We start from the raw sequence: 13,030 nt of genomic DNA, 5'->3' as shown, positions 1-13,030 counted from the left end.
TAGTTTGTTGTCTAAAACAATTCCCAAATCCTTCTCATTTGTTGTTATCCCGAATTCACTACTGTTTAGGGTGTAGCTTGCTTGTGCATTCTTTACCCCGAAGTGCATAACTTTGCATTTATCTACATTAAATTTTATCTGCCATTTCTGTGCCCAGTCACCAAGTCTATCTAAATCCCTCTGCAGCAAAATAATATCTTGCTATCTTGCTCACATTTTATCACTTTACAGTGTAGTGTCATCTGCAAACACGGAAACATGACTTCCAACGCCTATTTCAAGATCATTTATAAATATGTTGAATAAAATTGGTCCCAGGGACACTACTTACCACTTTTGTCCAGCTAGAACATGGTTTTCACCCTTTACAGAGCCTTACCGATTGTACAGCACTGTGGAATATGATTTATAAATCAATAATAATAATAATAATAATTTCCTGGACAATGTTTGAGGGGTTTTTCCCAGGGGTGTGGTTTTATAATTTAGAGAAATGTTTTAATTTTTGGCTCATGAGAGAGAAAGGAGGCAGAAAAGAAAAACAATGAAAAACGTGTGACACGAGAGGGAGACAAAAGAAAATATGAAATAAAAAGAAAAAGGAGAGGATGTAAAAGAGAAAGGAGAGAAGAGAGACTGAAAATAAGAGGAACAAGATAAAAGTGGAGCGATAAGAGAATGGATTAGAGGACACAGAAGAGGGATAAGAAAGAATGGAGGAAAGGAAAGAAGGGAAATTAATAGAAAAAAAGAGAGAGATGTATGATAACTAAAAACAAGAGAACAGAGAAAGAATAGAGAAGACGGAATATAGAAAATTGGGAGGAGAGACAGGTAAGACACCTACACAATCACTCTAATACACATACTAACACAAACACTCAAGCAACTCCAAATGCTCACATACATACATTACCACTCACACAACACACACCTCGACACTAACACTAACAAACACACAGACTCTGATACTCACACATGCTCCCAGACACCAACACTCACATACAGTGGTAACACTAATGTAGATACTCACTGACTCTCCCAGTAACACACACAAAAACACATGCACATACTTTGACACTAATACACACCTTGACCCTCACACTAACAGAGACTTCACATAGCCAGACACACAAACACCATCATTCACACCAACACACAAACAAACCCTAACACTCACACTAACACATACACCAACAGTGAGAATGACAGTGACCCACATACCCAGACATGGATTCTCAGAAACAGGCACTGACAGACACACACAGTCAGACACTGACACTCACAACACAGTCAGTTACTGACATACCAACACACAACCACTGACACACATACTAACACAGACCAGCACAAACACACTAACACACACACATTTCTGGTAAGCTACAGTAACAAGTATTATTGGAATAGTTAAATATAGACACCAATTCAAGAAAAAATAAGTCACATTGTTTAGTCTCCATGTGACTCAACAGTTCGCTGTGTGGAAAGTCGATTATCTTAGCCAATAAATAGAAATTACATTTAATTAATGTAATTGTTCTTGGGACATATTTTATTGGACCAAAGTACAATAACAGTTCTTTACAGGTAACAGAGATGTTTAAACTCACTAGGCATTTTCTTTAAGGACATCACGGTTACATAAAAACAAAGCAATAATGCAGTTTTGATAAAGAACAGTTTAATTACAGCATTAAATAAAATATGGGATGGGAGTTTTACATTGTAGATATTACAGAAATACAACATCCTACAGAAAGTGAAAATACTTTAAAAGACAATTATACTAGTACATTACCGAACAAAGAAATGAAGCAATTGCACAGGGGGTTTACCAGTTAAACAAACATCAAAGTACACAATATTCTTCCCAAAGGAAGTTTAAGATCTGAGTCATAGAAAAATTAAATTCCATTGTTTACTAAGCATCATGGGACTGTATCACACTATCCAACAATGTCAGGGGCATTCTATTCAATAAGGGGATGTTATATAGCCCCTTGGTCCTTAGTGATCATCACCCTAATGTTCTGATCTATGAAAGTGTTTTAACATAATTTGGATAACTGCAGTTACTAAAAAAGACTTACGTTTCTTAACAGAGCATACAGAATATAATTGATTAAAAGACACAGTATCATGTTTTATCCAGTCCATGAATTGGAGTAACTGTTCCTTTGATAGTTTGATATTTTTAGCAGAGCTTCTTATGTGTCTCTGACACAAAACATTAGCATATTTACATACATTCAGTCCCGTAAGAGCAGATAACTAGTCTGTCCATCTTATCCAGTTTCCACAGTTTTATCAAAAGGCCTAAATAAGAAGACATTTACAGTAATTGCAACAAGAGGAAAATTTCTGTATGATACAAATGTACATTTGCTTACTTTTGTAGAATCTATATTTATACATGATATGGTCATTTGAATGGATAACTAATACATCTATGAAAAGTACGGTTACTAATACATTTCACATAGGAATGACAATGGACATGTGGCATATGCATGTAGAGAAAGTTTATTGGAAAGATGCATTTGCTTAGTATTTTAAAACCTTTTCCCCACCAGAAATCATACAGCGTAATCGACACCAGATTCTAATTTGGCAGATTCATGATCCTCACGTCTGGCCACCCAGCTCACCTCAAAGACCAGCTCTGTTATCCATCATCTTTGAGTTATCTAATGATTCGTGATCACAGTTGTCATATTAACCTCTCACAGTTTTGCTCTGAGGTTGATATGCAGAAGAAACATACTAAATATAATACACTGTCAAATATATCATGGCTTTTGCAAGCCACGGTTTTCCAAGAAAAAGGTTTTTCCAAACAACAAATGCCTGTTTTAACCCATATAAGTCAAGTAACATGTTATGGTGTATTATTAAGTTAAGTATACTGAGGTTAACCCTTTCAGTGACAGTGGAGAAAGAAGCACTAGGAATTGTGGGATTTGTAGTTAAGAGCTAGTTCGCTGCATCTTATCCATTCCCTAATGTAAAGGTTCAGAAAGACAAACACTTTATTGCATAGGGGTAACAACAGGTTTACACTGCAACCTGGAGTTTTAAACAAAAATAACCTAATTGTTTTCTCATGATATCAAGTCATTCTTACAATAGCCCATTACTACCATGTTAATGAGAGTATATTTCATGACTGTAACTGCATATTCAAATAGTCAGTTGTGAAAAACTGGATTTTGACAGCTGTCAAGCTAAGTCTATTTGTGTCATTATATTTTGTAGGCCACCTGTCTGACAGTGAAAGGGTTAATACATAATGCAGGTTTGTACAGCTGTAAGCCTTCAGGGCTGTAAAGAGAACATTAGTTAAGGATATCCCTTTCTTTTTTAATTGGACCACCCATCCTCAAACTGGAATTATCCCACCACGTCCAAGCATGCTTTTTGACACACCACACCTATATAAAGTTTGCAATATGTCTTATTTCTACACATATAGTAGTAGAAGAAGTAGAAGTGGGTACTATACACTGATTAGCCTCATCACTTATCTGTGGCTGAGTCAATGGTCATATGAGTTGTAGACACTACAGGTCACAACATGTTACTAGACTTTTATATAGGTTGCATTTTTCCTTAAATCATGAAAAATATTTAGAAGTGATCTTATAGGGCATTCACAACACCAGTGAACAGTGGAAATGTGTGACATAATGATATAACACTAAATGCTATTTGTTACATGATTAAGCACTAGTTTTAGTGCCAGACAGCCCCTTTGTCCCTTATCATTTATTAAATACAAGTTAATTGTAAAAAAAGACCTGTAAAAGTGTTGCTCAATGTACAAGAAAACAGTTTCAAAAAATGGCTCCTGGAGACTTTGTCCATTTGTTTGTCCAATGTCTACAGTTGAAAAACTAGGATTCTCCCAAATGCTGTTACGATAAATATTTAGTGGCAAGTTTACTTCACGATGGGCATAGTTCTTTGGATAATTCTCAAATTATTTTTCTGCAGCCCAGATGTGTAATAATCCAAGACTGAGTGCCAAAATCATAACATCTCTTAAAACACATTTGAACTCACTTGTTTGTGTCATTAAAGAGGAACTGTCACTGTCCCAACTAGCTACCTATATCTTGCGGTTATTTTTTTGTTTTCTAATTACAGTAAATGATTTTAGATATATTTAGTTTAAAAGTATCTCACGGAAGCTGTGATCTGTGTTTCTTAGTGACAGGAACAGTATGTAAATAATTTCCTGTCCTAGGGTTCTCTTCCTTCCCTTCTCCTTAAACACCCTTACAAAGGCTGCCTGAACCAATCAAAAAACTAAAAGACTAATCATGCAAATCCTGAAAAAAGTAAGTTTAGGTATCTTTCCCCATGATATACCTAAAAGGAGAGGGTTAATACATAAACATTACTTATTTTAATCAGGGTAACACAGGTTATTTAGTGTATATACCCATACAATGTAGGGTTTGATAACAGTGACAGATCCACTTTAAGGAGTGCTGTCTCCCTGAGGACTGAGTTTGACAGTGCTGTAGCCTCTAGTATTCCTGAGAACTTCTTGTGCCCTGTTATACCTAGGTTAGATATTTTTTTCCTCGGTTGGTGTTGGGGGTGTAAAACATGGGTACAAATCTGAAAAAACCCTGTGAATGTCATTTATATTACATTCCTGTTTCTAACTTGTAAAGTGTGGGGTTGTGAATTTTGAATTTAACTCACCATGCACACTACTACAACAGATTGCATCTGTGTATCCCCAGATACTCTCAGGCTATAACTTCCTTCATCCTCAACTAATTGAGGGTAAAGAGTACCAATGTAGTTGGTAACTTTTGAATTAACAGTAAAAGAAAGTCATCAAAATTAATACTGGTAACATACCATATGTGCATGTAATTAGATTAAAATACCCTACTAAATGGATAACAGAATAAAAGTATCTATTTCCTTTTAGACTTTTTAACTAGTTGATTAGACTTTGACTGTATACTTATTGGTTGTCAAGATTATGGAATATTCTGTATGACTGGATTATGTCAGTGAGGTTGACACTGACATTTTAAGGCGGATGCCTATACTATTGATTCTTTCTATGTATAACTTTCCTCTTTCTTACTCTTGCGTCCTGTGTTTCCTCTCCTTATTGCCTATCTTGAATGAAATAGTACCAGACAATAGGTTTGGCTACTTTTTGGTGTTCTATTTTCGCCACCCACTGTAACTGACCTTTCCTTTCCGTGTTACCTACTCTTAAGCATTCTCACTGTTGCCTTCTGTCTCCGAAGTTTTCTTTCTGTGCATATATACCTTTTTCTGAACTTCTACCCTGTGTTGCTAGATCTCCTCTCTGCCTTGTCTGTGTTATACAGTTTACTGCTATTTCATCTTTGTGCTGCATAGTTCCTTTGACTTTTTCTTAAGGTGCAGATAAATTTCATATTTACATTTTCCTCTTGTGCTTCCTCATACCCTGTTTTTTTCTTGTGAATACATGTAGCCTTCCTGACCCTCTTCTTGTGCACTACTTGTTCTTTAAGTACACAACACCGTAAAGCTACGTGTACAGAATCATAATTCAAATCAAATATCATTATGGGTTTACGATTGGTATGCAATCCCAGTAAACAAATATTAACACTTGTACTTAATAAACATGTAGGCAGCACAATTTATGTTTTTGTGGCTGATTTGAACATTTGTATCATAGTTTTAAATGTAATCGTATGTGCAAAACACATTTACATTTTTTCTATTACTGACATGATCTCAAAAATTTCTGATATTTCATGCATGACTACAATTTCAATGTGCTCCAATACAAAAATATAGGAAAATGTGGCAAATGAAAAAAAATCACATAGCTTGGAAAGGGATCTCAATAAATAGGGATCTAAAGAACATACTAAATTAGTAATGTTTATTAATACATTCTTATGAACGTAATGGTGCTAATTATCAAGTATTTTTAATACAATTGCACATTTAAGCAAACTCTTTTAGGCAGTCAGTTTTCAAACAGGCATCCATTGATACAGAAATTTACCTGTTTATGTGGTATTTGTACCCATCTTGCACACCAGCAAATCATAATAGAACACTCATTACTACTGCTGACTTTACCCACGCTGGTGATAGCTCTTAGTCTTTAAAGATCCCAGAATCCTCTAGAAAATACTGTTTTGGATATGTTTGACTTTATTCTCATTTATCAGTTAACATTGTTGTAAACAAATACTTTTAAATTTTCATTAAATTGTAATTAATGTTTGATAAATTAATAAATTAGCTTAACAAATTGGCAGAACTCAATTTTGGAAACTGAATTCATGTGCAAATAGTGCAACAAGACTTATAAGTTATATTTAGTCATAGTTGACGGTCATTTCATAATACTATGACCAACTTATTTACAATATCAACCGTTGGACTTACATGCACAATACGACAACATACACAAACACATACACAATTACATCTGACAATACTTTAAACCTCATTTAAGGCTTTATTGATTATATGTGCTATGCTATATATGTAGCACACATAGGATATTGTTGTATCACTGACTGCAACCTACTTCTAAAACAAAGTACATTAATATCACTAGGGTACCATTACACACTGAGTATCTTAGCACGTATATCATGTAGGTCCTCTTGTTGCTTGTTTGTAGAAGCAAATAATTCCATCCCTTTATGATAAAACAACTTAGAATGACGTGGCTGAGTCTATTTTGGGAAATCATCTCCATATAATGTTTGGCACGTCATCACCAAGCAAGAGGCCTATATTATTAACTTTGGTGTCTTTTTACTAGTGTTCTATACACAGTGTCATATCTGATTCCATGTAATCACTACATTGTGCACACCAAGATTTGCTTATTTATTTTTTTGTGCAGAAAAATTGACTTTAAGTTTTTGTTGATTACATTTGATGATGCAGAATTCCTCCCTTCTTTCAACTGTTGAGGTACCGGATTTTGTTTTCCACTCAAACCAACCTTTTTTCATTTTAAATCTAACATTTACAATACATGTGGAACCAGGCCCATAAAGACAACACAGAATATTTGAGACACTACTAACAATCCTTAAAAAATTTAAATCTCTATCTTAATTGTTTAATACATTTTGCAAAATAAATGAAACTATATAATTAAAAAATATTTTTGTATAATAAAATGAGTGCTTTTTTTCAAAATCAGGGTTTTTTTTAACTAAAGGATATATACTTAAATACATTAACCCCAGATGCTTATATTAAGTTAGTTTGAATGGTGAAGAAACCAACTGAGGTGTATCTTTCATTAGAATTACTGACTGCTAAAGGGATAGATAATATTTTCTTCACTGCCAATATTATGGATTTACAGGGCCTCCGCTGATGTGTCTGTGGACACAGACATGGTCACTTTGGCAATTTTAACAGTGCTTTTAATGCAGCTTTCTGCTGCTCTGTGTACATTACTGTTATTTGCATGTTTGTTCTGACAGTCAGACTCCATGCTGTTATCGAGTGGTTGTGCAGTCCCTTGACATGTAGGGAACATGCTACAGAAAGCATTTCTCAAGTCCTTGCTTCGAAGGGCATAGATGATGGGGTTCACAGTTGAATTAAGCAAGCAAAGCATGCTACAGAAGGCAAACACTGTTTTAACGGTCTTGTTCATCTTTCCAAAGACATCATAGACCATAATTGCAAGAAGAGGACCCCAACAAATTATTAATACCACTAGTATAAGGACCAGGGTTTTGGCTAACCTAATATCCATACGAGTCTGATCCGGTCTAGTGTAGTGAACTTTGCCATCTTCTGATGTGTGAACTATGATGCTTTTTTGAGTACCTCGTTGTATCATTCTGACAGCATGACTGTGAGCTTTCCATAATATGTACATGTATGCATAAACTATGAATAACAGCAGAATACTGGTTACCCCAATCCAAAACATGAGATATAGTTCATCAATGAGGGGGAAAATATCAGAGCATACAGAGTTAAGTTTCTTGCAATTCCACCCTAGAAGAGGAAGCACTGCAATCACAATAGCTATGGTCCACATCAAGCAAAAGGCAATGACAGCTTTTGTCCTGGTGACTATTCTTTTATATGACAATGGTCGGTGTATGGAGATGTACCTGTCTATTGCAGTTAAGAAAAGACTGCCAACTGAGGCAGTAAAAGAAGCTGTTACACCCCCTAGTTTGAATAGGAAAACGTTTGGGCTGTCTTTTCGATGGAAAACATGAAAATCAACAAAACTGTAGACAAAAATGACGCTGCCTAATAGATCAGCCACCGCCAAGCTGCCAATAAAATGGTAGGATGGCCTGCATCTTAGACTACGGGAGTGTAAGATGACACACAGTACTAGCATGTTCTCCAAAACAGTAAATGTACCCAAAGTTATTGAGAGAGCTGCTATAACTAGCTGTTGACTTGGGGTAAGAATCATAAAGCATTCCATGTCCATGAAGTTTTCCCCACATTGTACATTGTTCTCACTGCCCTTGAAAGGAGTTATAGACTTGTTGAAAAACTCAGTTGCATTTATTTGATCCAAGGGGATGCTTAACACTGGATCATCTACAATGGTCATTTTTGCTTGAAATGGATCTCCTCTCAATGAGGACAAAGGAAGCTTCTGCGGGAAATATCCCAATTTGGAGGAGGAGATATCACCCTTAGTGTCTTCATATTGGACCTCATTAGGCCCCATGTAAAGGAGGTCGGTGGTAATTGTTCGAAAGGTAGTGTCCGCAAGGCCATCCAGAACTGACTTCATTACCTCGGCAGTTTTGAGTTGATAACTTCGATGGAACCAAAGAAAAGCCCCTGTATTAAATAAAAGAGACAATCAATGTAAATAAAACATTCAACTAAATAATGATATTAATAAGCGATAATAAATGACAACAGGAAAATGGAATTGTTCATTAAACGTGGCAGCTGTTTGCAAGACAAGCATTCATTTTTTTCATCTCTATGCATGATTGAAAAGCTGATATTCAGCACAATTAATAGTAGAACTCAAAAATATGGTACTTCATACAAGATCAGAAATAAATTGATTGACTAATCTCACACACGTGTGTATTAATTTAAAAATTCCTTGAATGTCTATATGTTTGAATCTTCTTACTACCGTTCTACGCAGTTTACATTCTGTTAGAACACTGAATTTCTTAAGCAGGTTTAATTACAAGTGAGTTTTTTTGTATCAATCTTAATGGTGCATGATTAAAACATTGTCCAAAAAATATACTTGTGAATTGTGCAACCAATTCGTGCACACTGAACATATATATGGTGGAAATGTATACAACTATAAGAGCACATCATTAATTCATTTTAATTGGCTTTTGCATGACATCAAAGGGCATTCAAAATTTGTAATCCTTTAATGTGTCATAGCTAATTTTATAATAATACAACACATGATAATTGTTATGAATATTATTGTAAAATGCTTTATAAAGACTGTAAACAGGCCTTAAGACCCAATCTAATACCCAATATCCCCTTGTGTAAAGTTGAATTAATTCATTTTACATAAAAAGGTATCTGCTGAAGCTGAGAACTGAGGCTATAATAATAACATGATAAAAACAATCCCTTTGAATTTTATACATGAGGCACAAGCACTATTGAAAGTCCTGTTGTAATCTGTTATAATTAACCTTTTGAATGTAAGGGTTAAACCTTTAGTGTTTTGAAAAAAATATTTCCTAATTTTAATATAAGACAAAGACAATGTTAGTTAAAACAAAATGCATCTTTTAAATTATAATTTAATTTATTATAAGCAAAGAGTTAATCAAAACCAATATTACCCATGTGAAAAAGTAATTGCCTCCCTAGATCAATAACTGCAATCAAACATTTGTGATAAATGGCAATGAGTCTTAGGTGAACCTTGGCCCCCTCTTTTTGGCAGAATTGTTTTAATTCAGGTACAATGATGGGCTTTCGAGCATGAACTGCCTTTTGTAAGGTCATGCCACAGCATCCCAAACATTCCTTTTGTTTCTTTTGAGCCATTCAGAGGTGTGTGCTTTAGATCATTGTCCTGCCCCATAACCCAACAGTGCTTGAGCTTTAGGTCACAAACTGATGGCCGGATATTCTTATTCTTCATGGTTCCATCAGTTATGGCAAGTCACCAAGGTCTTGAAGCATCAAAGCAGCCCCAGACGATCACACTACCACCACCTTGTTTCACTGATGGTATGATGTTATTATCATATAATGATGTGTTAGCATTATACCCGATGGAACAGGACCTGTGTTTTACGAAAAGTTCCACTTTTGACTCATCAGTCCACAGAATATAAGTCTTGAAAGTCATCAAGATGTTTTTTGGCAAATGTAAAATGAGCCTTTGCATTCTTTTTGACCAGCAGTGGTTTTCGCCTTGCAACTCTCCCACGGATGACATTTTTGCACACTCTTTCTTATAGAACAGCCCCGGGGGGGCACCATGACTAGGGACGTCAGGCAGCTCTCCCTTTCTTTCTATCCTATTGATTGACAGTCAATCAGGAGTTTGATTGACTGGGGGGACCCCCTCTCTGGATTGGTAAAGAATGCCTGGGTCACACTTTTAGGACAGGCTGCCTGTTCATAGCTCTTTCTTGTTTAGGCAGGCAGGCAGGCTACATCAGGGGACAGGAATTTGCAAAATTCATCAAAAATCCTATTCTAAATATGAATTTAATCTAAATTAAATAGGGAACTACACTTAAAATGGATTTTTGATGAATTTTGCAATTTTTTGGGGGGTTCACGTGCGCATGAGCCTCCACTGAAGTCTTCTGTAAACTTCTTCTTGAATCAACTAGTTCAACTACATGCTTGTCATAATGTTCTAATTTTGTACGTATTGCTTTTATAAGCAGAAATATACAGTATTTATATTATTTTTATTGCTTAATATACATAGCAGCTGTAATAGGTGCCATCAGAATTCCTACAATTCTACTATGCAATACAACTAGAGAAAAATCATGTTAATTATCACTAGGATTTTAAACACTGTGTTCAGAGAACAGCAGATTGAGCCAATTTGTAATGTGCACACCATTCTCAGAATCATGGCCATCTGTATATATTTAATGATGCGATTAACACTTCTGATCCACCATGAGAAATTAATAGGATTTAGTATGCCCCTTGTGTTATCCTCATCCACACTGCCTTGTTCAACAAGCAGGTTACTAGACATGATCTGATACTGTGTCACACAATAATTGTAGATGGTAACATTGTAGGGATCAAGGCACACTGTATGTGTATCAACACATATACTTAATAATTAGGGTGTTGCAGTGAGCTGTGTGTTAGCCTGCAGCTATACACTTTGTAATACAAAGGAGATAGCGTCTCTAGTCAATTTGTACACCCTGTATTAGACCAACATAGAAAAAAAATTGTCACGTAAGCTTTTGGTACCCAAGAGGTCACTTTTTCTATTGTTGGTCACAAAAATGTAGAGCCTACAAATAATAAAATCCACCTTCTCAAAGGCCAATATACCGCATTTTTCTTTTTACATAGAGGAAAAGATTATGAATCTCCTTTTAGTTGTTGCTATAGAGTTAACCAGTGTAGCATTTTGCCCAATGGCATGTTAAAAACTGTTCAACAAATACGAAATACATGCATTATATATTGGCTTGACAGGCAACATATTTTGTACTGACCATTTATATCAAGGGTTTAATTTATCGGTGTTCTGCAGAACCAGTTGTTTTGTGAAAACTGGGATTATAAGTGCTTTCTAGGGCACTAAAAATGTAAGTGGAGTCTTAATATAAATAGGATAAAAGCAGCGGACAACAACAACAACAATAAAGAAGACTAGTAACATTGGCAGGTTCTTTGAACTTAGTAGCTGCACTGTCAATATTGGTAATATATGGAAGCTTAACTAAACCAGCGACAATACCAACGACAATAGCAAGCTATAGTGAATATGTGAGGTAGTACTTCATCCTTTTTCTAGGATGATTGGGCACAACGTGGGATCTGAATTTATATATATATATGGCACGTTTGAAAAGTTTCCACAATTTTTTTAATATATATTTTTATATATATATATATATATATATATATATAATATCACACAAAAGTGAGATGTGACAAGTGACAACACTGAAGAAATGACACTGCTACCATGTAAAATATTGAGTGTACAGCCTGTATAACAATGTAAATTTGCTGTTCCCTCAAAATAACTCAATACACAGCCATTCATGTCTAAACCTTGGCAACAAAAGGGAGTATACCCCTAGGTGGAAATGTCCAAATTGAGCCCAATAAGAAATTTCCCCTCCCCGGTGTCATTAGCGTTACAAGGTCTCAGGTGTGAATGGGGGGTGTTAGAGTGAGCTTCTATGTTAGTATGTATGTGTGTTAGTTATGGGGACACAGAACAAATACTGCACTCAAGCAACACTAGTAAACCTGGGCTCTCCCTTCATCTTATAAGGGACATCAAGCAGGCTGATGGGAGGGGCATGAGGGCCCAGTCTTTTATTATATAATAGGCCCCAAGACTTTTAATGGCGGCTCTAATTCTGCTTATAGTGTGCTTAGGACTGCGTGAATACCCTATATGAGAAGTCATGTATTGAGAGCCTCAGTAACAAAGCTAAACTATCCTTAATGTTAGTCGATCATCATCCAGTGTGGCGAACAATAATAATCCCACCATTTCAATCACTGGCAGGATATTAGTTTATCATAGAACTTTCACATTAATAATACAACATCAATGCAGGAAACTTTTTTAATCAGAATAGAACTTCCTGAATGGATGTTTTTATAGATTTTGCATTTATAGTACTGGTTTAACATCGTAATTGCTTTTAAAGTCTCTGAATAATTTAAGACAATATATATTTATTTTTTCCTGCCTGTTTTTACTTTTCATAACCATACAATTAAATGATTACGGTTGAGTTAATAAGTTTGTTCTTTCTTTCTGTCATGCACACAGACCTTTGTGACATTATTAGCATGGAGT

General features: G+C 35.4%; 1 protein-coding gene across 2 annotated transcripts; it reads right to left on the bottom strand.

Annotated features, from left to right (window-relative positions):
- Positions 1-7,366: 7,366 nt before the first annotated feature.
- On the bottom strand, positions 7,367-8,785 carry LOC149278775 (cannabinoid receptor 1). 2 transcript variants are annotated; one of them, XM_089501752.1, is made up of 2 exons: positions 8,715-8,785; positions 7,367-8,621 (listed from the first exon to the last, which is right to left on the bottom strand). In XM_089501752.1, exons 1-2 carry the CDS (start codon positions 8,783-8,785, stop codon positions 7,367-7,369), a joined length of 1,326 nt encoding a protein of 441 aa, XP_089357878.1. The 2 variants fall into 2 exon arrangements, with proteins under 2 accessions (XP_089357878.1, XP_089357877.1); XM_089501751.1 differs by having other exon boundaries at positions 7,367-8,785.
- Positions 8,786-13,030: the final 4,245 nt, after the last annotated feature.

The sequence above is a fragment of the Sceloporus occidentalis genome, unplaced genomic scaffold (genome assembly GCF_023333645.1).
Source record: "Sceloporus occidentalis isolate IW3139 unplaced genomic scaffold, rSceOcc1.0.p SCAF_181, whole genome shotgun sequence".
Taxonomy (NCBI): Eukaryota; Metazoa; Chordata; class Lepidosauria; order Squamata; family Phrynosomatidae; genus Sceloporus; species Sceloporus occidentalis.
Note: the sequence above shows the minus strand (reverse complement) of the source record. Positions and strands in the feature narration are given on the sequence as shown.